The sequence below is a fragment of the Gallus gallus genome, chromosome 2 (assembly GCF_016699485.2).
Source record: "Gallus gallus isolate bGalGal1 chromosome 2, bGalGal1.mat.broiler.GRCg7b, whole genome shotgun sequence".
Taxonomy (NCBI): Eukaryota; Metazoa; Chordata; class Aves; order Galliformes; family Phasianidae; genus Gallus; species Gallus gallus.
Window position 1 is genome coordinate 34,577,257 of NC_052533.1, and position 27,744 is coordinate 34,605,000.

General features: G+C 36.8%; 1 protein-coding gene and 1 long non-coding RNA gene across 6 annotated transcripts in view; one reads left to right on the forward strand and one right to left on the reverse strand.

Annotated features, from left to right (window-relative positions):
* The window catches only part of TBC1D5 (TBC1 domain family member 5), a 307,207-nt gene that overhangs the window by 24,587 nt on the left and 254,876 nt on the right, over positions 1-27,744 (reverse strand). For 3 of the 4 annotated variants that reach the window (XM_015281808.4, XM_040696662.2, XM_046929184.1), the window contains 5 exons: positions 26,186-26,433; positions 22,217-22,279; positions 16,379-16,539; positions 4,432-4,464; positions 1,008-1,107 (listed from right to left, as the gene is read on the reverse strand). In XM_015281808.4, coding sequence (XP_015137294.1) covers positions 1,008-1,107; positions 4,432-4,464; positions 16,379-16,539; positions 22,217-22,279; positions 26,186-26,433 — 605 coding nt within the window. The remainder of the gene's footprint in view (positions 1-1,007; positions 1,108-4,431; positions 4,465-16,378; positions 16,540-22,216; positions 22,280-26,185; positions 26,434-27,744) is intronic. The other variant, XM_015281811.4, reaches the window with a different exon arrangement.
* LOC107052543 lies at positions 17,246-26,188 on the forward strand. 2 transcript variants are annotated; one of them, XR_005858061.1, is made up of 4 exons: positions 17,246-17,327; positions 18,247-18,342; positions 21,479-21,617; positions 21,992-26,188. It is a non-coding gene; the product is annotated as an uncharacterized LOC107052543 (long non-coding RNA). The 2 variants fall into 2 exon arrangements; XR_005858060.1 differs by having other exon boundaries at positions 17,247-17,327; positions 22,108-26,188.

The window sequence follows — 27,744 nt, forward strand, 5'->3', positions numbered from 1 at the left end:
CAATGTAGCTTCTATTTTAACATCTTTTTCCTGGTCTAAACAAAACACTACAAAGTAGCTAGCCTATGGTAATACATTTTTACAAAATGAAATTGACCAGTGTATACTGTGTAGATGTTATATTCAATGAAAGAATATGGATTTTATACAACTATCACTACATGCACCAAGTGTGATTCTCGGAATGCTGAACTACAGACAAGCTTACAGAATGAGATGTGAGTTCTAGCACACTTCTAACAAAACACAAAATCTTTAGAACAAAGACCATCTGTGCTAAAATGACTAATTTTTTCTTAACATTGTCAGTGGCCAATACACTCTCAAGTTTAATGGTATGACAGCATGATACCAAATCACAGAACCTCAGGGGTTGGAAAGGACCTCAACAGATCAGCAAGTTCACCCCATGATAAAGCAGGTTCCCTACAATAGGTCGCACAGGTAGGCATCCAGGTGGGTCTTGAATATCTCCATAGAAGGAGACTCCACAGCCTCTCTGTGCAGCCTGTTCCAGTGCTCCATCACTCTTACCATAAAGAAGTTCTTTAGCATGTTAGTATGGAACTTTCTATGTTCAAATTTGCACCGGTACTCCTTGTCCTATCACTACACACCACTGAGAAGAGCCTGGCCTCATCCATTTGCCACCCATCTCCCTTTAGATATTTATAATTATTAATCAGATCCCCTCTCAGTCTTCTTTTCCTCAGGCTGAACAGACCCAGGTTACTCAGCCTTTCCTCATATGGGAGATGCTCCAGGCCCTTTAACATCTTTGTGTCCCTGCAATGGATTCCTTCTAGGAGATTCCTGTCTTTTTTGAACTGGGGAGCCCAGAACAGTGGTTAGCAGTATCTGATAGAACAACTGCATACATTAATTCAATTTTCTTTGTGACTTCTAAAATAATATGCAGTACTACATCAATATTATTTTTGTTCTAATCCAAGCATGATAAGAGCTTTTGCAAAGATTATCAGGTTAATGCAGGGTATGGCACTTACCAAGATGTGTGTTCATCATCTTTGCACAGTATTTGCACATAGCTTCCAAGTCATTTAGCTGTCCTTGTAGGAATGAAATTTGGGCCTCCAATTCCTCCTCCTACAATAAGCATTAAAAAAACACAACATCTTTATATGATATACAATAAAATTGGTCATACAACTCTTGAAATGTTTAGATGTCTTCTAATTTTTCCTACTTCTTTGCTCTTGAGCAAAGTTTGGAAATGAAGAGAATCACTTTATGGATGTATTTATTAAAATACTTCTAATTCTTAGGTGATTTCACGGATATAGGATTTTGTCTTAATGCTTCAGTTTTTATTAATGTTATTTTTTCAACTAAAGAGTCCAAAAAACCCCTGCCTACTTTCCTGTATGTTATCCAGGAGAAGTTAAGAATTCACATTGATTTTCCAGGTTATCTACTTGTTTTTGCTTGTACACAGCACAACAGCAATGGCTGAAAAATTCATCAAAGAGAAAAATTCACACTTCTATTAGAGTAATTTTTACAGCAACTCCTTTAAAAGCTCAGAAGAATTACTTTTCTACTTCAAGATATATATAATGAGACCTAATGTTATACCTCAATGATGCACTGCCATCATATATTTTGGGATATTTATTTGTGTCACATATGCTCTATGTGTATGAAAAACCTGCCAAGGCAACTGGAATTCCACAAAACTTTTCATGTAGTGTTTAGGTGAAAACTAATTTCAACTCACTGAATTAATGTTAGTCTACATTATCAAGTTATTTAACAAAAATGCGCCAAGTACAATTTAAAAAAACATTAAAAAATCATTTTAAGGCCCAGTGTTAAGCCACATGATCCATATCTGCAATAGAAATTATATCAACCAAGAATTTCTCTTTGAACTCTGAACTTTGAACTTTGTTTGCTATTTACAAATGAATCCAGTCTCAACTTTGAAGATGATACTGGGAGAAAGTTCACTGCTTCTTTAGAAAAATACCTTTAAAGTTTAGACATACTGAGTATTAAGCAGTTTTTGTTTGTTTATTTAAGAACACAATTAAAGAAGATGAAGGCAAAGTAACTTGTGAGCATGCTGTTTTTCTTAGGAGTTTTACAGTTTTATCATACTCTTTTTGATGGAGATTGCTGAATGTGAGAGTGCGAATTACATTTCAAATGAAATAAATACAATATTGGTCAGCAAGAATAAAGAGAATGAATCAATCTTGTTTTACACATACAAGTGATCTTAATCACCACCACAAACTGAGACACAGAGGTAAGCAAAGGAAACATAACATAGATAGCATGTATCCAAAAGCAACTGATAAATAAAGAGAAATTTAATGGTAGCATTTTGCAAGATCCAGAAATATTATTTTCTGGCTATGCATTTTTTCATCACGCCTACAATCTACAGATATGAAATAATTTTTCACTACTATTTTCTTAGGTTAATAAGAAAATATTATTTTCTTATTAACTCACCTTATTTTTCTCACCTATATTTCTCACCTTATTTTACTCATCCCTCATGCTTTTGAGAACTTAATCCTCAAAGGGATTGAGTTGATGTTGGCAATTTATTGTTTCTGAAAGGTTAACCTAATTCAAAGCCTGCAGTTATGTCACAGCCTATCTGCATATCTGCATTGTTTCTCAAGCAGTCTCTGCAGAAGACCTTGTATATATAGCTAGTGATTGCAAGAAATAATCTACCATAAGTTTTAGATCTCCAGTGCACTTCAAATCTAGCTATAAGATGGGGAGAGGAAGCAGTATTTGGGTATCTTACTAGAAAATAACATTTTCAACTTTATAAAAAAATGTAATAATTGACACACTTTATCTTGTATAATGGAATAAGAAAAACTAACATCTGGTAATTTATACTTCCACATTTCCCACACTATTTCTTCTTATTCATGGATCATGACAGCAGTAAATTGATTTTTAAATGCTTTTGGACAGCTCTACCCACTTGAGCAGATTACAGAACTAACCTTTTCAGTGACACAAAAGTTCTTCGTCATCTGGCATGTGAGACTGGTGCTGAGTACACTGCTCCTTCAGCTCAGCTGGCATCTAGCATGGGCAGCAGAAGCATTCAGCATATCCAGTGCTCACAAAGGAGGGTAATGTGGCCAGGAACTCACAGACAGTGCAAGAGGTTTCCTGCCAACTACAAAATCTTGCAAAAGGCTGAGTGAACGAATGCACTTTGAGCTTCTTGTTTATCTGGCATCCTCAGAAAAGGCACCAAGGAGCACTGCCAGCAGGATGAGCAAATAAGCAAGACAGTTAACTTTGCATTTGACACACAAGAGACCCAGATGTACTGTTTGCATAAGAAGACAACACCCAAATGGTGATGATGTGCTACAAGACAGTGCCCTTCTGGGAGTTGCCAGTGTGTTTTAATGACTAACAGGAGACTGACAGGATCTTTAAAAGCGTAAAAGTTTATCCCCTGGACAGGGAAGTTGCAACTGAGGCTTGACAGAGTGGGAAGAAAACATGCACTCCTAAGGACAGAAACTTGTAGCTTTTGGCTTCTGGTAGCAGGAAGACTGCCCTATGGTGCAAGGCCTGTGTTGCAGAAAGACTACTTGGGATCACCTAGTGTTCTGATTTCTTTCTGCTTTTCATGCAGGCACCAATTACATGGTGATATGAAATCATTTTACCTCAAAAGTAACTGTAGGGCTCTTGAGCAAGGGTGAATGGGACAGGAATCCTTGTATTGTTTCTCTTTAATCCTATGGCAGAAAGGAAAAAGCCTGGATAGCAGCACTTATGGAGGAGGTATGCTAAAGGCCCAGTTGGCTGAACAAGGAGTTTCTTAATGAACTAAAATGATATAAGCATATATTGAAATGGAAATGGTGGAAATGAAGAACGTGTATGTGGAAACAATGGCAGGAAACCAAGGACAAGCACACAAACATTGTTTCGGCACAGGAAGAACACTTGGAAGGACAAAGCCCAGCTGGAGCTAAAATTAATGCGGGACATGAAAGCGTAACAAGAAGGAACTTTGAAAGTATGAGAGCAACAAAAGGAGGTTTGAAGAAAATATAGGCCTAATGCTTATTAGGGGAGATAACAAAATTATGGACAATATGGAAAAGTCTGCAGCAATACTATTTCTGCCTATAGTGTTTTAGGCAACATCTACTCCCAGGCCTTTGCATGTACAGCTTGGGAAGCTTAGTGAGTACCTTAAGAAGTCAAATGTGTTCCAATACCTGAGATCATGTGAGTTACATTCATGGGTGCTGAGAGAGCTGATGGGGTGGCTGTAACACCCCTAGCTGATTCATGAAGAATCACTGCTACTACAGGATAATCTTGCTGACTGGAGAGAGGTGAATTTTACATTCATATTGAAGAAAATACAAAGGAGGATCTAAGAAACTTCATAATAGTTGGCCTCACCTTAGTCCTTGGAAAAATCGTGGAGTATGTCCTCTTGGAAACAATTTCCAACATGTAAAAGGACAAGACAATAATCAAGAAAGGTTGACAAGGATTTACTAAGAGCAAATCATGCTTGGCCCATTTGATTGCCTGGTATGATGAAATGACTGGCCATGCAGATGAATGGAGAGAAGTGGATGCAATATATTTTGACTTTATTTAGACTGTTTACACATTTACAAAAGCTTTATCATTTGCAAGGTGAGGAAGTATGGGCTGAACCAAATGATTATAGGTAGACTGAAAACTGGTCAGACTCATCAAGCTCAAATAGTTGAGTCAATGGCATGACATCCCGTTGGAGGTTGGAAATCAGCACAGTAACCCCTGGGCTATTATAAAGATACTGGTTAAAATCTTCATTGGCAGACTGTGTAAGGAAACAGAATCTGAACTCAGTAGGTTTTCAGATGATGCAGAAGTGGAAGGTGTGGTTGTCATGCAGTCAGAACTTCAATTCAGGAAGATCATGAGACATTGAAGGCTTAAGCAAAAAACACATGCTTTTAAGGTTTCTGTTCAAGAAATTTTAACAAGTGCAAAATTCTGCACCTGGGAAAAAAACAACCAAACAAACAATGCACCTGTAAAGATAGGAAAAGAATCAGCTGTGCTTCAGGCCTGTTGAAAAGAATATGGAGGCTGCAGTATCTGCTGGGCTCAATGAGAACTAACAAAATGCTCTCATCACAACTAGTGCAAACAGTGCTCTACATTAAGAGGAATGTGGGCAGCAGATCCAGGAAAGTCAATGCTCCCCTCTATTCAGTGCTCTCCAGGTCTTACTGAGAGCATCAGTTCAAGAAGGATGCTGAGAAACTGGAGTAGGTCCAGTATAGGGATACTGTGATGGTTATGGGTCTAAAGGATAGTCTTGGGCTTGTTTATTTTGGCGAATAGGAGACTAAAATGGATACTGGGAGCTGCAACAATGTGGAATTACAAAGATGATGTACACAAATTCTCAGCAGTGGCAGATGATATAGAAGGCCAAAAATTGCCTCTTATAAGGTTCAAAGTGGTCATTAGGAAAATATTCTCCTTTAGGAGAGCAGTGCAACACCAGAAGAGTTCCTATTCAAAGCCATTGACTTGATCCAATGTCAGTAATTGTACTTTTCCCAGTAGCAGTTTGAGCAAAAGTCACTTTCAATCAACATTTCTAAAACCAACCTACTTACAGTATCTTTCAAAAATTGTTCTGCAAATTAAGAATGTTTTACAGCTTTGTAAAGGTAAGGAGCAAAATCAAAAAGCACTACAGAGAAAGCACACCTTTTTTTCAATACTCTAATGTCAAATTCTTTGGCAATAATAAATGAAACAACCAATTTATAGCTGCTATTGTGCAGATGCTGTCAATTCTTGTCTAGACAGTATTCGCTGCTCCTTTCTGTAAGTGCCAACTTTTGTGTTACACTGTGCGGAGCCTGTGAGTTCCCTAGATACCATTTTTATTTTGTGTACAAAGAAGCACTGAGGACTTGATCCCTCTTACACATGAGCAAAGACCCATACATTCTTTGAACTGACCAAATGTAAGTTAAAAGGAAAATATTATGGTCCATCCTTCCTTAAGAAACTGACCTTCCAGCTGATCTGACAGATGCAGTACCAGAAACATGAGAAGTGATTTAAACTTGTTCAGTCACAGCTATCAAAGGTTAACCAGTTGACCACAAAATTAAAAAATTATCTAAATAACTATCAGAACAAAACATCATTGCTAAATTATTGAGAACAATGTCCTATAAAGCATGTTAGTATTACGAGCTGTATAATGAGGAAGAAAACTAAGTCAAAGAGCAAATAAAGAAAAAAAGGGATCATTGCATCAGATGTGCAAATTAAATGATGCTATTTTACAATAAAACATCTTAACAATATTTTCTGAAAATTTAGTCCCAGAATCTCAAAAAACTTTCCCACACCTTCAACATTGCTGATGATTTAGAGCCTTACAGATTATCAGTAACTAATTTAACATGAGAATGAAAAGGAACTATGTTATTTGTGATGCCTCACTGATTTATATTTCACAAACCATCTAAGTTAGGGCAGTATAGGGTAGCATTTACATCTCTAATCAAAGATAGATTTATTCGAATAACTCCATATCGACATCTCCCAACTATTTTCCTTGTGGTAAGACCGAATCTGAATTAAAAAAAAGAAGAATTGTTTTACAGACATGTTTCTCTTATTTGTCTTTCTCCTTCGCTGTACCCAGAACCTTGCTTACGTTGTTACATCTCCTTTTTACTTTTGCACCCCAAACTGATTTCTTTATGATGAATCATTTGCCATTTCTCCCCTATTTTTTAAAAATCTATATAGTTCTAAGTGGCTCCATTTTGTCCAAAGCGCATTCTTTCCTTTTTTATTACCTTTCCCTTCATCTATCTTCTCATCCTTACTAAGACAGCTCAGGAAATAAAATTTTTATATCCTTCCCTTTCTCCTGAGCTATGTGGACTCAAATGAGATTGTCCACCATACTCTTTTTTTCAACAAATTTTACTGTTTCAGAAAAACAGGTATAACTAACTAACTGACAGTGGTCATCACCTTCAAGAACAGATTACAGCAAGTTTTACAGTTCTGACACAGTAATACTACTCTTTTACAGTTCATCACTTTACAAGCTGCAATAACGTTTGCAAAAATGATTAAGGTCACTGGAATTTATCATCCTACACAAGCCAAGGTCTGAAAAAGAATTGTTTTGGCAGAAGCCATTCTTGTTCAACCTTGCTTTTATCAGTTTAAGCAAGCTTTCTTCCAAACACATGACATGTAGCTTAACATGGAACTAGAAAACTGGGAATATCAGTGCATGATCTGAGGTCTGTAGTGTCTTTCCTTCATACTAACAGTAAGTTTTCAGTCTTCAGGAATTGAAAGAAAATTAGTATTGTCTGTCTTATTCATGTAGAAACCCAAGGAAAAGCATAACTTCTGTTATAAATGGCTTGCATATGTCCCAATATTTCAGTCCTGAACATTAAGGCAAAATTTCATTCAGGTGAGAACTCAACAGTTCTTGAAGTCGATCAGACTGGCAGCACTACCAAGTGGTAAGTGCAATGGAATATAAACTATCTTTAAGACTATCTCAAGGTATCTAAGGTGCTCAAGCAAGTGTTGCAATCAAAAACAGAATGCAAAAAGTGACAGAATTGTGTTGGAACAAAAGTCTAATTTTACTAGTTTAGTGGTGGTCAGTGATGAGTAGGGTGAAATGTAATGAAAAAAGTATGTAAGAATATAATAATGTAGCAGTACTGCCCAGAATACTCTCCCAGAGTACCCTTCCAGACTGTAAATATTTGCAAAGGAAAGGTAGTTTTTAGCTTTTAGGGTTTTTTTTTTTTTAAGTTTATAGCCTTTGGATTTTTCCTATGTTAATTTGCCCTATCATATTTTCCACTCTCTCAGTACTCATAGTAAAAGCTCTAAAGAGTAAACCTCTGAGCCCTTGGCAAATTGACAGGACAAATTAGAAAATAATTCTGATAAAGTATTGAAACATTTAGAGAAAAGTAACTGCAAAAATGACATTGATTCAGGGAAATTCTAAAGCCAGGGACTTGCTTAGAGTCTTACCAATACTTAAGTGCTTATTCATAAAACTTACACAAGGTATACCCTTAGGATATTGGTAGAATTCTTCATGTAAAATAAAATTCAGATGCATGGCATAAATTTCTTTCTCATTTAATTTTATTCAAATTTTCCTTGAGAAAACAAGTAGTGGTTACTGTTTCCATTTTGTGAAAATTTACTTCATTTTAATTCTTCAATCTAGCAACTAAATATAATTAAATACAAGATTTAACTCACTAATCTTGAACCCCTGATAGTTGAATGTTGGTTGACACCTACAGAATTTATGATCTATGCCAGCCACAGATCACTTCACAGCATATTCTGACACTTAAACCAGAAATCATCATTTCTGAACAGTTAAATACTTTTAAAAAATTATATATTAATTTATGTATTATTTAATTGCATCACATCCAGACCGTCCTCAGGAACAAGATCTCATCCTTCTTGGTGCCATACAAACATAAATAAAAAACCTTTATTCTGAAGGACTTCACAGTGTAAGCCAAGAGACAACAGATGGCTACAGAAACACATATGGGGAGGACATGAAAACAATACGGTGATATTAGTTAGTCTTATAGACATGGCTTCAGTATATTACCAGCCAAACTGTTGCCAATGGAAAGCAGGAAGTTTTCGGAGTGTTCTGAAGAATCACAAGGCATTTGCTTTGCTGATGTTTAGAGAAAGCTTATTCTGCATGGAAGGGGCTATGAAATGATTAGATGTGAGCACAGTTACTTTTTACTTGATGACATTCACCTAGGACGAATTGGTGATGAAAAGAAAACGTTTTTCAAGCAAGCATAGGACATGAGGGACTTGTGACTGCTGGCACCACCGTGTGGGATCACAGCGAGACAGTTTAAGAACAAAATCCACAAAATGCTGGAAGATCTACGAAATGCAACAAATTACGCACAACTGATTTTGGAATGGTGGGCACCAAGAAAATCTGCAGTGCTTCACTTGGTAAGTGAATAGTTAGGACAACAGAAGGAGCTGTAAGAAAATAGAAATTATCCCTTAGAATATAAATACTGATAAAAGGTTTCTGTCAGAGCTGCTGTTGAAACTGTTGACTTAATCATATTGCAGTATTTCAGTGTAAATAATAAAATTGAGATATTTATTTAGTTAGTATTTGGAAATGCCTATAAATAGACACACATATGAATGAGTTCCTCTGTTATTGGTTGGCATCACATCTGACTGATGCAAAGACCACACAGACGACTAGGGCAAATGTAAGAGAAATGTGAGCAGAGAGAAAAAAAACAAAAACATTTTCTGAATTTAGAGCTCTCTGAAATAATGCTGTAACTATTCCTGAATGTATATGGAATGATGAATACACTGTTATTCTACTTTGAATAAAATTCATGTTCCATGTTTCAGTATTAGGTTACTGAAGTATTTGGTTGCATGAACGGGCCAGTTAAGAATATACATATGCAATTATGCTTCTTAATTTTGCTGTCTCAGTAAGTATGTAAATATACACAGTTTAACATACATAAAGTCCTTTATGAAGGAGTCTTACAGTATACTTTTTGTTCAATTCATCTTCAGTTAAACTTGTTTTAGGCGTCAGTTGGAGAAGAGTTCTGCTGAACTCCTCTTTATCTAGACTAGATGCATTTGACCTTTGATATGACTTCTACCATGAGTCAGAATACAGGCCAGATTAGGATATTATTATTTAGAAACTCTGAGTTTAAGGAGGGTAAAACTTAAGTATAGTGATTATGCAGTGACAATAAATAGATACAAATGAAAATATTTATACAATCATCTTGTTAAAAGAAGTACAAATTCTGTTCTTTTTATATGGAAAGATTTAACCAAACAGACAAAATAAGAATCCAACTACTCTAAATTTAAGTGCACACCTATAATCCATTGCACAGTGGGGAAAAAAAAAAAAAAAGATAGCCAAACACAGAAACCATTTCCAGTCAAAACAAACAAACGGACAAACAAAACAAAAAACAAAACAACAACAACAACAAAAAAAACCCAAGCCAACAAAAAAATAGCCTGATATAGAGAGATGGCAATGCTTTTTGTTGAGCGATCAGTACAGGTCTCTGAGATCTTCACAGAAATGGACAGTAATTTTGTGGTGTTATCTTTAAAGAGTGGGATGAAGAGAAGAGATTTCCATTTAAAAGGAAAAAAGGGCACCTCAAACCACCAGCATAAATTTCCAGATGCATTTCTCTTTGCTACTGGGATGCTAAAACACTAACTTGATGATTAATGGGTGGAAAGAGCATGCACAGAGCTAGTTCCTGTACCTGCCGAGCTGCTGATAACATGATTGCAGAGGAGTAAATTATCATGTTTCTTGTCTCCTAAGTCACTTTGATCCTCCTGTAAACATCGCTTGTAGTCTCAGTCATTCCAGATTTTGAGATTTTTCACATCTTCCTTCACTGTTACAAAGGGCTCTCCAATAATTAAAAAAGCTCTTACTACCATCTTTCGAATTACATAATTCTAATTTGCTTCCATGCAGAAGTCACTGAAAACTCTAATACGGCCGCACATACCTGAAGCTCTTGTACCAGGGAAAGACAACCGTTTACAATTATGTTTTTAAAATCTTCCAAATGGCCCCACGGATCTGTTCAGTGTACATACTTACTGTTCCTATTATGACAGAAAAAGCACTGCCAAGCCACTTGGATTTTTATTCATCATATTTTTTTTTCTAAACAATTAACTTCCTGCTTTTATCACAGTACAGTTTATTTTCCCTGAAATGAATCACTCCAGAAAAGATAAGGAGCATTAGAATTCAAAGCTGCCACTCATGCATACAGCTGTCCTTTTACAAAATTATATGAAACATGCAAGTATTTCTAATAAAAACTTAAAAAAGGCAGCTTATTTTTCCTCACATTGTTTTCAGCTCCTTTGAGTCACAGCATGTTGTGAGTGCCTGAGGAAGGAAATGGAGAAAAACATCGCGCTTCCTAAGCATCTCAGAGGTTTTTCTATGAACTGTGCTCACGTGACACCTGGCAGCACCACCGATTCACTATTCTTTTCATCTGCATCTAAAATTAGACAAGCTGAAGTACTAAATGAATTACAGTTTTCAGGTGTCTGATTGCCCTGTCGCACCAAAATAACAAAAGCAAGTGCCCTAAAGCATTAATTGCAGTTAAATGTTAAGTACTGAAGTTCATTAAACTTAAGGCACTGAGAAACAATCATCATGTCTTTAACTTTAGGCTTGATACACACTGATCAAGCAATTAGCTGTTGAACACAGGCACTAATTTATTCTGGCCACACATTATGATGTGTAACTGAAAAGGATCCTTTACTTGTAGCTTTGTACTTCCAAACAAACATTCAGCATGATTAAGTATGGACTGAAACAAATATTTCGCTTGAAGCTCTTTAAAGAGATTTAAAAGATGTCAGGGAGAAGAGACATGGGAATTCAGGGTCTCCATGATATGTCATTATGCACAAAAGGCATGTTTTTCTTCAAAGGAACTTCTGTATACGTGAATTTGCATGTGTAGTTGTCTAGCATTAGTTTGATTATTGTAGAATAGAATCATAGAATCCTTAGAGTTGGAAAGGACTTCTGAGGCCATCTAGTCCAACTCCCCTGCAATGACAGGGACACCACAGCTAGATCAGGTTGCCCAGGGCCCTATCCAGCCTCGCCTTGAAAGTCTCAGGGATGGGCATCAACCACAACACTGGGTAATCTGCCCCAGATCCTCACCACCCTCACTGTAATAGACTTTTTCCTTATATCCAACCTAAATCTACCCTCTTTAATCCCTTTTATTTTCTTATACTATCTCTACTTGAGCAAAACTGTCAAGCTTGTATGCTTAAATCAGGCTCCAAAATCAGCAAAGCAGATGCCTACATAATTGAAGATGATTCCATAAATTAATTTTCTAATCTGCAGGGGTATTCTTAACTAACTCCAAATCAGTCAAACTGGCAATGTAAATCACAGACAGTACCAGTTGCTTCTACCTGCTTGTAAGAACAATAGCATATGTTGTCAAATTTGACTTAATTAAAAAGTCTAGCAATCAAAGCCAGCATGATGCAGACATTTTTATTCAGGACTATTGTTTTGCTAAGAAATGAGGATTCTGATTGACCAAGTTTACAAATTATTTTAGTAAAGAAAATAAACTTCTCCAGATTTTCCTTTGAAATATTTTTTTCTTAGGAATATTTTGATCAACACATTTTCCAAATGGATCATTTGATTTTTGTTAACTTGAAACATTTTGCATATAAATTTATTTATTAAAACATATTTATCTAGATCAAAACCTTATTTTCAGTCACAAATATCTTTCTCCTGCTTTTGTTCTGTGAAAGTTTTAAAAAAAGTTTACACAGTTTGATTCAAAGATCCTTCTCTGGCACATCTCTGTAGCTGAAAGCCATTTACAGAATTTTCTGCCAGAATGCGAGACTAGCCAACCATGTTTGCTAAATCAAGTTCTAATCAGCTTGGCTCTTTGCTGAAAAGAGACTCTCCTTCACTTTTGCTGGACAAGAAAATGTAACATCATCATAAATAAATGGACCACAAACGTACCCAGTTTCTTCTGCTGAAAGTGGCGGTAAGCAGGCTACGAGAGGAAATTTTCTAGGACTTTATTCCAGCAAGATTAACCCAGCCTGAGGATAATGGGCACTGGTCTGCATTATGTATTAGTATGCTCCTTTTTTAAATTTTTTTTTTTTAATGGCAAAATGGTTTCAGAAACTGTGATGTGTCAGAAAGCAGTAAGCTAAATAAAGAGGTAGAGAGGCATTTTGCTTCTGAGCACAAAACAGACTTCCGAAGACTTTTCGTGGGCCCCACATTAGCATATAGCTTAATGCCACTCAATAATAACGTGAATCGCATCAGGCTTCCATAGGCTGCCAAAACATGATCTGGTATGGTGCATTGACCATAACTTCCAGTACCTTCCATTATTTGAAGGGAGCGTATAAACAGGAGGAGGAACGACTGTTTACATGGTTTTATAGTGATAGGACAAGGGGGAATGGTTTTAAACTAAAACAGGGGAGGTTTAGGTCAGATATTAGGAGGAAGATCTCCATTCCGAGGGTGGTGACACAATGGAACAGGTTGTCCAGAGAGGTTGTGGATGCCCCATCCCTGAGGGCATTTAAGGCCAGGCTGGATATGGTTCTGGGCAGCCTGGTCTAGTGGTTGGTGATCCTTCACATAGCAGGGAGGTTGAAACTAGATGATCGTTGTGGTCCTTTTCAACCCAGGCCTTGCTATGATTCAGAGGCTATAGATTCACATCCTTAAATAAAATGGAGGACATCTATTTATGTCAACTGTAGTAAAAAAAGTCGTTCCACTGATCTTTGTATTTGAAAAGAAAAAAACAAAAACAAAAACAAAACAGAGACCAGATATAAGACAAATGCTAGTATCTTAAAGTGTCCTTATAATATGAGAAATGGAGTCACCTAATTCCTGGAGGCAATGAATAGAGTATCAATTTTGATGATAACTATTCCAAAGAAAGTCTAGCTTGTTGGACAGTCTTTAGGAAAGAAGGAATTTAAGTAACTCATATTCCAGTTCATGCTGTCTGAGAATCACAGACTGGTTAAAGTTGGCAGGGACCTCAGAGTCCATCTGTCTAACCCCCGCTCCAGCAGTGACACTTGGAGCAGGATGCCCAGGCCCATCTCCAGGGGTGTTTTGAGTATCTCCAAGGAGGATAGTCCAATCTCCGGGCAGTCTGTGCCAGTCCTCAGTCACCCACACAAGTGTTTCTTGGTGTTCACAGGGCCCTTGCACTGTGCATTACTGCAAAGAGCCTGACTCGGTCTTCATTGTATCCTCTCTTCAGGTATACTAAGAAGTTATCCCCTGAGTCTACTCTTTAGGCTGAACAGTTTCAGCTCTCAGTCTTTCCTATTAGGAGGGATGCTCCACTCTCTTCATCATCTTCGTGGCCCTTTGCTGGACTCCCTCCAGTACGTCATGTCTCTCCTGTATGGGGCAGCCCAGATTTGGACCTGTGATACAGGTCACACTTCAGGAGTGGCCTGTGATGATGGCGTTCCTGCTCATCCTTTGACAATGCCACAGTAAATGTTCTCTGGTCTGTGAAAATCACTTATTAAAATTCCATATTGAAGGACATATTTTTTTTAATGTATTCTATTCTCACTTTTTCCTTGAGAAGGACATTAATTAAAAGTACGGAGTTGAAGGAGAATTGGATTCTCCTTCATCCATAGAATGTCTGCATTTAAAATCATCTTTTTATAAAGTGATTGATGTATGGCATATTCCAACAATGATAATTTCCCTGGTGCTTAATAACATAATCTTTGTGATTATTAGATGCAAATGTAAAAAAAGTTAAGTTTTTATAAGTAAAACAAAGATGTGAACCCATTGTGCTTTCAATTTTTTTTTTTTTTCTTTTTTCTTCTTTGGGCCTCCAGAGAACAGCTGTAAAGGAAACAACTATACCACTATACCACTGGACAATTATGATGCAGCTAATTTGGGACCTCAGGATGAACTTCTTGGAGTTTTCTTTAAATGGAACACTGGATAACACGAAACTTACAGGAAAATAAAAACCAAACATAATCTTGAGGAATCAAGAACAAATTTAAACAAACCTTTCCTCTAAGAGTTATGGTAATTTTCTTATTTCTATATTAAAAGTCAGTAAGAAATTAAACATAAAGAAATAGATTTTGCTAGCTTAAAACCTTTTCTAGCTGTCTAATCATATAATGTAACAACGTAAATTACTGCAGTTCAAAGAATGTTTTGGAAAAGTAATGCTCATCATACATTATCATGACTACCAATCTATTGAAAAATAGAAAAATAGAAAAATATCGTAGTGACTATGAAACTAGAAATCTGTCGCAATCAATAATTTTGTTAAAAATCCATGAGAAGAGATTAATAAAATTTCACAGATAAGAGAAATTGTTTACCTGAAAATTGAAAATTGACTGTGCGTTATCACAGAAAAATTTTCTATGTCTTCTATTAGAGAACTCTTGGTGCAAAAAACCCAAGTTCTGGCTGAGATAAAATTTGTAAGCAAAATTTGGATTTAGATCTTGTCAAACTACGTAAAATAGAATTTGAATATTGGTATTTTTGTTTTTCTTTAACTCATGAGGATAAGCAGAAAGATATTGTTCGTTTAGCTTTAAACTCAGTTTGGTATATCTTAGATGGATACAAAACAAACAGAAGGCTTCTTGTCAACTAAGCACAAAGCACAGCTTTTCTTTAGGTATGGCTGAAGCATGTGGAACAATCCTTTTAGTGAACAAAAGCTGAAAAACATTGTGAAAAATTAGGTATTTCATCACAACATTCCAAATATCAAACCAAAAATATGATGTGACTAATAAAGATTCTGCTATTTGAAGATGAAAGTGCTGAGATGTTCAGATCAGATTTCTGTGCTACATTTAGATCCGTTTCTAAGATTTCTGAATATCTGAAGAATGCTCTAGTACAGAAATATTGCTATTACAATTCATTTTTATTCAGATCAGTGGGAAATTATATGAACATACACTGGCAAAAATGGAATGGAGAACTGGCTTCCTCTCACAAGAAAACACAACTTTTTTTCCACCTACATAGCTGGATTTTAATCAGCAGAAAGTCAGTGGGGAACTGGTATGCAAAATAAACAAGAATCCTCTGGCTCCAAGGCATATGAGGTTTATTAAATTAGTACTCCTATAATATCTCTTATTAGATGAGAATTCCTTTGGAACGCACCTATGAAAATTTGTACTCTTATTTTTGGCTGAAAACATTCTGTCTTGTGGCCAAATGGAAGATCAGGGCTGTGCAAGAAATAAAACTGTGACTACAGATGCTACAGACACTGGGAAATCTCTGATGTATTAAAGAATTTCAGGGACAACAGATGGACATGTTTGGATCTGCTGAGCATTCGTGCTCCTCACTGAACTGTTTATTAACTTCAGGGCTACACCAGAAGTAAAGAAACTTACAGGAGTTCTTCCCTCTTTTTTAGAGGCTTCAGACTGTTTCACGGTTTCATTTCCAGTAGGGTTATGGGATGGAATCCATAGTGGAGGTGTTACTCAACAGAAACAGTTTAAATAGCTAATTTCTGCTTTTGCCATTAATATGAGCAGAGGGAAACATTTTCAAGTACGAGTGCTTAATGAACGAGAGAAATGATGGCTGTAACATGTAATGTTGTGTGACGTTAACATAGCTTAAAAATGTTAAGGAACTCACAGACTCTTTTCTGCTCATAGTCTTGCTTTGGGAACGAGAACGGGAGATGGTACTGAAAAACGAATCCTTCTTTGATGCAGACAAAGGTGGAGATCCTGTAAATTCACGTCCCCCAGGCAAGCTCTCTATGCTTGGAGATGAGCTGATTTTTGAACTTTGACCTATAAAAGAAGTGTAAAATAAGATGAGAATTAATCAGTGGACTGTTTCTTTTCCCTGTAAATACACATCACTGCCTCAACTGATATTTATTGAGATTCACAGACAGCTCAACATTCAATGAAATGTTGAAGTGTGCCAGCATGCACTGAAATTGAAGAACTATTCTGACATACACAGAACTTGATTTTTGTCTGAGAGAAAAACATGAATCTTCATGTATATATAAGTATATATACATCTGCATACTACATAGTACATACACAGGTTGCTCTGAGAGTAATGCCTCCTATTTATATCCATGGAAACTACAACACATACAAAGAACACACATTAATGCTATGCGATAGAGCAAATTTTCAGATGCAACACACTATTTTTCAACAGTCACCACCATTAGCACTGCATTTTTGTCAGAGATGAACAAAAGCCTGTGTACTGTACTTGTAAAAATATGCAGCAGTATAAGTGACCCACTGTTGCTGTCGCCACTGCTGAAATGCACCATCACCTCGTTGTGCTCACATCCACTGTTCGGTGTCCAGAAACATTCAGCAAGCGTCAATGAATGTCAGTGGGTACAATTTTTTTCTGCATAGAGGAATTTACTAACACATTTTTTCTCCATACACACTTCCATGTCAGATACTACTCTGTCAGACTGCCTCTCTGCTGCCATCTGTTGCATGGCAACAACATGTAATGTCATAGTGGTGGGAAGGTTCATTCTATACTGCCGTACCACCACAATTCACCTCTAGTGTTGTGGGCCATCATAATGAAATAGAAGGTAGTACTTTCTGAGCATCCCTTGTATATATGATCTACATCTATCTATCTATATATTTATCTAAGTAGGTGTATATCTAATATATGTATATAAATACTCTCCCAATACATATTTGATATATACACAGACTGAGGAGATTCTATATGATGCATAACAAGCAAAAGTACACATCATAATAAAAAAAATCTCACCTCATCAACACTGCAAAGGAAAGTCTTTGTGTCTCAACAAATACACAATAAGTTTTGAAAAAGAAAACTGCAAACAAGAACACTGGATTACAAGAATGGGTTTAACATTTAATATCTAGATGACAATTTCTAGACTTGCAACAGAAAATCGTAAGTTGTGTTTGAGAAAGAATATAAATTCTCCTGCCTCAAATTTTAAGGCCATTTTCACCTGATAGATTTTGATGAAGCTCACTTTCCTAAGAATCTAGTGTTGTCCACTGTCATAGAGTGGACACTTGGGTACACCCCTGTGCTATTTCACCATGACGCTGTATCACTGTATGAGATCAGGAAGTTTATGACAAAGATCATTCCTTCCAGTTGAGGCCTGCAAAGAGTTTTCAAATTTGTGTGTTTTTTCACACTTCCTTTTATAGCCTAAACAACAATCCACCAAATGAAATTATTCAGATGTTAAAGGTGCAAATTTATCTCCTCTGCAAGACCACAGTCAAATTCCGAAGAGTTCCACCCTTCATTACTGATCTGCTTCCACTCAAACCAGTTTTACTCTCAGAGATGCCATGTATTAATGAACTGACCTCCCAGTGTACTCAGTGTATATTTTGGTACACCTTTTATCATTGTTGGTACATAAGCCATTCTGAAAATGCAACACTAATTCCCTTTCTGGAATGAGTAAGCCTCCCCTCCATTATGTACTGTGTTCTTCTCCCATGATACAGGTTTCTGAAGAAATAAAAGAAGACTAAAGACAAAGAAATGAAAGAAAAGGCTGTAGAAAACACACAAATTCAGATTTAGAAACAAAAGGAGGCCAGGTATGTTGAGTTCAGGCATTTTAAATTAAGGGTAACAACTAGGAGGAACTACTCATATATTTTACCATTATTCAGTTATTTAAGCTTTAGAACAGTAGCTGCCCTCAAAGTGGTGTGCGTGCCAGCAATGTCAGAGCCACCTGCAGGGTGGAGACAGAGTCCGAGCCAAGCTCTCTGCAGCATTTGCCCTACATGACACATATTGCACAGCCACAGCCACACAAAACCAGCAATTCACATTTCCTAAAGGGAATAAATACAGATCTATTTAAAATGTTATCCTTGCAAGGAGACTAACAGATTGAATTCTCAAAGAATAAAACATCCCATGTGACAAAACAGACCAGAAAGGACAAAAAAGAAGAAGGGACCTGAGTTTAATATTCTTCAAGCTTTCTTGAAGACAACTGGCATATAAACTGTTTCTTATTTTTTCCTTCATTCTTGATTGCCTTATTTTGCTCTTCTCTCCCATGATTCTCCTACATTTTATATTCCGCTTCTCCTGAGGACACTTTTCTGATTGCCTCTTCCTCCTCTTCAGACCCTTTTACTTTTCCTTTTCTACTTCTGTGACTTCACAGAATCAAAGAATCATTTGAGTTGGAAGGGATCTTTAAAGGTCATCTAGTCCAACTCCCCCGCACTGAACAGGGACATCTACAGCTTGGTCAGTTGCTCAGAGCTCAATCCAGGCTGACCTTGAATACCTCCAGGGATGGGACTTTTGCCACCTCTCTGGGCAACCTGTTCCAGTGCCTCACCACCCTCCTTGTTAAAAACTTCTTCCTTATATCCAATCTAAATCTCTCCTCTTTTAATTTGAAATCCTTGTCCTGTCACAACAGACTGCTGAAGAGTCTATCCCCCCCTTTCTTATAGCTTCCCTTTAGGTACTGTAGGGCTTCCTTTTCCCAACTTTTTCTGTTCCTTATTCTTCTTTCAGTTGCATTTTTCTGCTGCTTCTCAGACCTCCTCTAGTCATGTATCATGTACCAGAAACCCTAGGAGATGTATAAAGTACAATGAAAAAATATTTAATTATGTATAAATTAGACTAAATGGGCTCTTTTTCCTATCCTGTTAATAAGAAGATAGCTTTCACATAAAATTAAGATTAAAAATGAAAAAAATTAAAGAGAGCAATATAAGTATTTAACATACATCTCCGTTTCTTGGTCTGTGCTTAACCCACTTCATCTGCAATAAGCAGATGATACAGTAAAATTTCACAGATAACGTCAAGATATGGATGATTGAAATACTTTTGAGGAATTCATGCACATAATACAATGCAGCTTGATAAAATGATGGAATAAATGCTTTGCAAGTACTCTTTTTTATATTCAGTCTTCCAGTTCTAAGTGTAAAAGGTCCAAATTTAAAAGGCAGACAACTATTCTTGCAGTAAATACTGTTTGTTAAACAGTTCATTTCAAGAACGGACTGCAGTTTAGAGAAATGGAGTATGCACCTACTTGCATAACCAAACGAGAAGAAATATATATGGTTGAGATTTTGTGGAGGAAAAAACTGTTGCAGGAGGGAATTTTTTCAATTAATATCAAGAGTTCTTTTAGACTATAAGATATAAAAAAGATAAAAATAAATGCAACACTAGATGCAATGAAGCTAAGATGAAGATACAGCAAAACAGAAGAGATAAAATTATTATTTCTGCATGTTTTATACCAAATGGAAGGTCAGCAGAAAGCTTGGGGTTCTAATTTGACTCTGCTGTGTGAGTAAACAGATCTGAGACAATTATAATCAGGAAACTTAATTTTTTATGTTTTTATGTTTTCCTTTTTATTAAGGAAACTTAATTTTAACTATGTGAACTATACTGTGTCATAGATCATTCAGGGGATGTGATTAGTAATCTCACAAGAGAAAGAATAGCATGTATGAGGAATTAGAGTGTGTCACAAGTCATAAGGCAGAGTTCTTGCACTGTAATGGGCTTCTCTAAAATTCAGAGGGGTAATCAAGTTTAAGAAATAAGAAGAAAGCTAAAAGACAATTCATACCAATTGCAACTACTTTCCTTAGTCCAAAAAGAAAGCTGCCTATGATTCTCCCAACACTGAATCTTAGTGGAGCTACAGCAGGTACAGATGACTGAAGTCACCACAATGCTTCTGAAGATGCATTATGCATACGTCAATTCTTAAGGTATTAGCAATCTTTGTGTAAGCTTCAAAATACAATATAATGTCAACCAGTGCCACCACCTCACCATTATTTGAGAGAGTTTTGGAATATTCTTCAGTAAAAAAAAAAGCAAAAACAGAGCAAAATACTCACCCTCAATATACAAGCAAATATATAATGTGATACATCAAACTACATTTAGTAACCAACCAAACCTATCTCATTCTTCTTTAGCAGCTCGGTCAGCAAACTGAGATCATCACTTCATCGTACCTCTCATTTTCTTATGCTTATTCTAATGATCACAGATAAATGCATTATGCCTCCTTAAAAGATTAGAGAGAAGAGTTCTTAAACTAATCTCTGACTACATAAACATATACCAGAAGGTCATAAAGCCAAAATGAATCAGGTCGAAGAAACCACAAGAATGAACATCAAAGAAATGCTTATGAGGAATATAGAATCAAAAGCTAAGGACTCCTGATAGCACTGGTCAGAACAAATTATTGCATAAAATGTCTTAAAAATATATATATGTACACAAAAGCCCATAAATACTGCACTGTAATGATGCACAGGGCCTTGTGCACTAAAAATTCATACCCTTCTAGGGGCAAAAAGGAGCAGTGCAACCTCCATGTTCTGTCTTCAAACTGACTCCCTGCTTGCCAGTTGCTGAAGATTACTGTGGCTGACACTAGGGTTACAAGCACACTGATTCAAAGCCATTTGTAAAATACACAGATATGGTAGTGTTGTATTGTCAGCAGGGCAGAGGGTGTGGAGAAGCGCAGTATCTTGAAAAGGAGAGGGAAAAGTTTAAATATAATGCGATCTATAATAAGTATCTGTAATAAGGTGGAAAGTAGATGACAAAAGGAGTGGGGAAGACTTACAATGAAGGAAAAGCAAGCTTACTAATTTTGAGTTAAGTTAGAAGGGAGATATCCATGAACTTTGCAGGCCTCTGACTCCACAGGTATAGGAAAATATAAGAATCAAAGAAGACATGCATGAATGGCATACAAAACCAATGGCTCGCTCTCTATTTGGAAGGAGGAAAAGAATCACCTTCATAGTTATAAGGAGAATGAAGGACGAAGTTACCGAGAACAGAAGTAAGGCAAAATCTATAATTCAAAACTATTCAGAACTGCTCATCTATTACTCTGCATTTGCCACAGTCAGGATGTAGAATATGAAAATTTGCAAAAATAATGAGTTCTATAAAACTTCTAAACTTCAGATAAATTAGTTTTTTTTTTTTTTTAATAGTGAAATGGGAACAAAGGCTTCCAGCATTTCTAACATTTATTCAAACCACCTAATGACATTTGTGTAGGGCTATTATTTCTGAGCAAGCCCAGTAAGCTTCTCTGTGGTAAATGGCATTAATAGCAATGTTTGAGGTGGTATTTTGAGCCAAACACAACAACAGGGAAGTAACACAGCTAAAAGAAAAACTGATGGTCACATTGCCCCCCATGACCAGGTATGGAATGGACCACAAAATACAAAGCAAGTGCTGACTTGTATGGGGAATGTGAGCCACACATAGCACTGAGAGACAGATGAAGCAGAGCTGCTGTTTTAATTTCTACACAACAGTGCCACTCGGTGGATGGACAATGGCAGTGAAGGTGGATGGAGACGCCACGGATGGAGCATCCCAGGGATCCCACAGGATTCAGCCCGGGATGCTGCTGCAGGTCCGTACCTGGGAGCGCAGTGGGGTTCTGCGCGGGGCCGGGCAGTGCAGCATCGCCACTGGGGGCATCGCCTGCCAAGCAAAGAGACATGTTAGTGTGGGACTCTGGTCTGAATAGGGGCTTGGTGGCGTCCGATGGGACATTATGGCAAAATCCCAGGGGACATTTGAACAATTGCTGCATTATACACTGCCTGTGGAAAAGCTGATTGGGGAGTATCATATTCATGCTGTCAGAAAAATTTTATCATTACCTAAGGATATGCAATTTTTTTTTTTTCAACTGAAAAAAAAAAAAAAAACCCCGACATTTTTTAATACAGCATCTTATTTCACTTTTATTTATTTATTTATTTTAAATTCTGCTATCACTACAGACAACTTCTCTTATTTTCCTTCAGGAAAAACACAGTCATTTTCTAGTTTGTTAGTATTTCTAAAGATGGAGATCATTTCTTTAGGGCATGTTAGGTGACTGTGGCAATTCTGTTCACGCTACAACAAATTCTTCAGAAGTATCAACTCGTAAAAACAAACAGAAGTCTGGAAATGCTTTAAATAGCTGATCACAGTTTTGGCAGAACATCTTCAGATTGGTCCTCTAATGTGTCCTTGTGATAAAGTGGCACTCAAATGAAAAGCCTTTTGGGTTTCACAGAGAAAGGACCTGGAAGGAAAACTGTAACTTGCACAGTGAAGGAAGAAGTGAAAGACTATTTTTCTTTCTTTCTACATTTTTTTTTTTTCCTGGCAGCACATTACCATTTGGTAGGCAAAGATTGCACAGTTTCTGAATGCTCAAGAATCTGGTGGGCAGATAAGGGCAACAATTCTGCTTTTTTTTCTTCCCAGTTTTTTTTCATTATCATTAGTTTTGTCTCTCAAGACCGTGAACTCAGCTGACAATCCAATGAACTCTAGATTTTAATTTGACCTTTGTGCCTATGAATTCTTTCACTGTATAGGATCAAAAGAATATTTTAATCCCTTTTGTATTAGCAGGCTGCCTCACAGAAGTAATCAGTAATGACACCCGGCCTTCTGTGCTAAGGACAGACTGAATGGGATTAATATATTACTAGAAGGAACTGATTTTCCAATTAGGTGTCTGGATATTTCATTCAACTGTGATTTGTAATGCTGAAGACTCATCTGGAATTACAGTCTTGCAATTAGGATTTTTTTTTTTTGTCTGTCTACTGTTTTTCCATGTATATTCTCTAAATCATATGCATGTTTTTCTTAAAGAAACTCAACAAGTGCAAACCCTTTGGAACGAGAAACAATTCTTATTGATGATATAAAACACTCATCCCTCACACAGAGCACAGCACTCATGGATGTATGAGTGACATCTTTCACTGCTGCAGCTTTGTGACAGGAGCGAGTGCTATCAGTGCCAAAGCACAGCTGTAAAAGCTGGAGTAGGATTATTTTGCCATCCTTCAAGACATTTTGTCACCGATGACTTCTTCACAATTCAAACAAAGTAGATTAGGCAGTGAACTTAATCTCTTCAAATTCACAGTACTCTATGTATTAATTGAAATTATCAACACTACTTGAGCATTCAAAACCTGAAAGGACTGAAATAATGAGAAAAAACGGATAATGGTCTTGATCCCTGTCAGACTCACAGTACTTTGGTCTTTTGTTTACATTGTCCAACCCAGCATCTATGAGTACTGCACTGACTGGAAGTGCAAATGACTATCTATTTAAATGAAAAATGCTTGCCTCTGCCTACCTCAGCTAAATGACTAAGCTCCAGAAATCTAAGATGAACTGAAAACATGGTGATGAATGGGAACACTGGAAAGCTAGATACAGTTTGTCAGTAACTTAGGATCCTCATAGTTAGAAACCACATCAATCAGTTTTGAGAAATCCAAAAGTTAGAGCAGAATTCAGTTTGATAGAAGCCAATGCACAAAGTCAGAAGGTACTTTGGCACAAACAGAAGGGGCAGAATAAGGACTTTTCTCTCCTAACCCCTGTCCCCTGGAAGCACTTCGCTCAGAGCTGCTGAGAAGTGTCCTCACCCACGGTGGACCCACTGCCCACAGCACTTTCTTGGAGGTACAGATACCATCATCTTGCAAAAACTTAAAAAACTGACTTTTAAGACATGATAGAGAAGACACTATGTGCTGTGTGCCAGCACTTGTAGTTGGCTGCCATCATTCAAAATTTCAGTCCAGCTACAGGCGATGTACTGATAACTGATCTGGAACAACAAGCACAGTACTAAAAGGTAAGATAAAACTCACTGTTACCTCAACTGATTAAAAAAGTATATTTAAAATTTGTTGCCTTTAAATTACATCTCAAGTGATGCACCAAACATTGATATACTATCTATACAGAAATAAGTGCACAGTTTGTGCATGACAATCACCGAAGTCTAACTACAATTTCTGATTGTTATATGGAAAGTGGCAAGTCAATTTCTTGACTACTTAGCAAAGTAGTTACTGTATACAAGCATAAACAAGGCCACCGCATTATTGGCTAGGTCAGTATCAAGCTACAACTGATTCTACTTCTATAAGCTGCATCAAATTTTACATTTTTTTTTATGTTAAGCAAGCAAAAGAAAATCAACACGTGAGGATCAATTTTCAACTGAAATTGTATAAAGTCAGGCATGTGATAACATTACTATGTATTTTTTGTTTTTTAAACCAATCAAAAGAACCTGTCCAGGACTGTGGAAACAATTTCTTTCTAGATCTAATTTTCCTTCTATTGACATAAGCAGGGTTTGCATCAAAGATTCAAACAGGAGCATACACAACATTTGTAAATACAAATCAAACGAGGTCACTGCACAGCAGAGAAATTACCACACTTTGGTTTCATATTTGCACAGTGATGGAGACTTTGAAAACCTGTGCTGGAACGATTTTGGAAATGGTTCTAGGATTCTGAGAGAAGCTACAAATCTGGATTTTGCCAATCTGCTGTAGTAGCCTTTACAAAACTGCACCTCTCTGCTTTGGGAGAAAAGTTGTAGGTCCAAATGCTGTTCTCTCAGTATCTCCTGGGAATGTGATGCATCATGGAAGGACTGGCTTTGGAGGAAAAGGGTGACATGGGATAGAGAAAGAATATCAGTCTGAGCCATGGAAGTGTTATTTCCTTCCTCGTACACTTCCAAATCTGGTGAAAAATATGACACGGTGGTTCAGGGCAGTCAGAGCCTTGGACAGCCCTCAAACTTACAACTGTTACTTATTATGAGCCACAACTAGAAACAGCAGACATTTAAGTAGAGTGTTACGCATTCCTTTCAAAGACCATACTGCCATTGGTTGTTTGAAGATGAAAAGCAGAAATATGCCTTGAGCCCAGTAGACCATAGGAAACATCTACCAAAGCTGAGCTCGCTGACTTTGTTGTTCAAATAAACTGTCCTTGAGAAATATAAAAAAAGGCTCTAAAAAGGCAGTATTTATCAAACTGAGAAAGTGCATGGGGGTATCACAAATTATTAAAAGGCAAATACATGTCATTGTTCAAGTAGCTTCTGAAATAAGCTTCCTAACTCCTAAAGGGAATAAGATTTTGTTTGTTAAGAATTACTCTGTAATTGATCTAACATCCTGCACTCATATTTAGCTAATATTGTTATGCATGGGATTTGTGCCAATAACCTGAAAAAAAATGATATGAAATTAGTCTTACAGTTAAATTATGGTGCATTTAAAAGACTGGAAAATTAATGTATAGGAACATAGCTAATGTTTACAATAACACTAGAGTTTGCTGGTATGTCTCAAGTCATTTGTTAATATTTTTTAAAGGTTCAAAACTTCCTAGTATTTTCACCTCCTTGTCATAATATCTAATTCTATGTTACATTGCAAACATCCTGTTTAACAAAATTCTGCCTCTTCTAATTCCTCCAGATACAAACTTATTGCATCAATAAAAGGACTTCCCCTGGTGTAGCACTGCTACATTTTTTGCTGTTACCTTTGCCCAGCTGGACTGGCATGCTTTCTGATTTCATCATTCTTTGCTGCTGTGCCTGGTGCTGGTGGTACTGGGGGGCTTCTGTTGTCCCACGGGTAGGCCCTGTTGTTGGAGGGAAGCTGCCTGTCCCGGCTGTGGGGCCTGCAGTGCTACCTGAAGCCATGGCTGGAGCGATCAGCTTTCGGCCGAAGTTCAATAAGCTGTTGGAGACTTTGTTGATATTCAGTGGGGCAGCTTTAGCACTGGCACTGAAAGGATAATAAGACAAATGGTTAGGTTGCAGTTGGACTTGATGATCTTTAAGGTCTTTTCCAACCAAGCAATTCTATGATTCTATGATTGTTTTCCAAAATGGAGCCACGGTAATCCAAGTGTTGAGCATCACAAACAGTGTGTTCTAACATGAAACATACACAGGAGTCACAGGGACAACATGGTGCAGGTTTTTTCCCAACCAGCAGTGGAAAAATTCTTTTGGTCATTTCTTCCTGAAAAACACAGACTAAACCTAAACAAGGAGAGTTGTTCCACTTTCCTTAATTTGGCTTCTTACATGAAAAAAGAAATGAAAAAGTGTCAACAAGTGATTCATGCTCTGAAGTATCAGAAACATTAGAAAGTTTGCCTTTTCGCACTTCTTATTCCAAGACTAATATAATATTTATTTCTGTTGGATTAGATTTTCTTAAATGTTTAAAATAACTAAAACTCAATCAATTCTTTAAACAAGTAAAACTACCACCAGACTGCATTTTAGTTTGGCAAAGCTAGCTGAATTTTGCTCCAATGTCACCCTCTGCCCATGCCAGCCATTTCTAGATAAGTGCTTTGTAAAGGGAATCCTGATTGCAAAAGTGATTTTGGCTGAAGAACGGCTTCAGGATATAACATGTACTGGGTCACGATCCTTATCACTGTTACCTTTTATTTGTAACTACAGTGGATATTTAATTCACTTCAGTTACATGCAACATTAAGAATGAGGAAATTACTAAACCATTTAATCTGTCTAAAATAAAGAGGCAAAGCAGCTTCTAATTCCCAGTAGAGGTGTTCACATAACCCAGAGATCAGCAATGCCATTGCTATTCGTTCACACAGTATTTTTCTGTTTTATATAATTAATGCCTGAAATGCCCTGTACAGAAATATATCACAGTCATAGAGACCTTTCCACTCCTGAACGTTTATTTTACTGAGCTACAGATCAGTGATATAAATAGCTGCATTTAAAATAGTTGAAGAAATACATTCAATTAAGGAAAAAAGCAGTTCAGAATGTTTTGGGAAAGTTTAATTAAAAACAAATTAAAGATAAATTAATATAGGTGATTTGTAACTTGGGCACACACCTGAAAAAGTAATTTTGCTTTTTCTTATTATATCATTTCCCTATTTGTCTTCATGTATATGTATTTTTCAAATACACAATATGATCACACACACACATACCGAACATAACTAGAAAATAGGAACAGCTGCACTGTTTAGACTAAGAATAGATAAAGATTAAAATGAGAGAGAACAGGAGAAAGTATGCGAGCTTGCAGAATCACAAG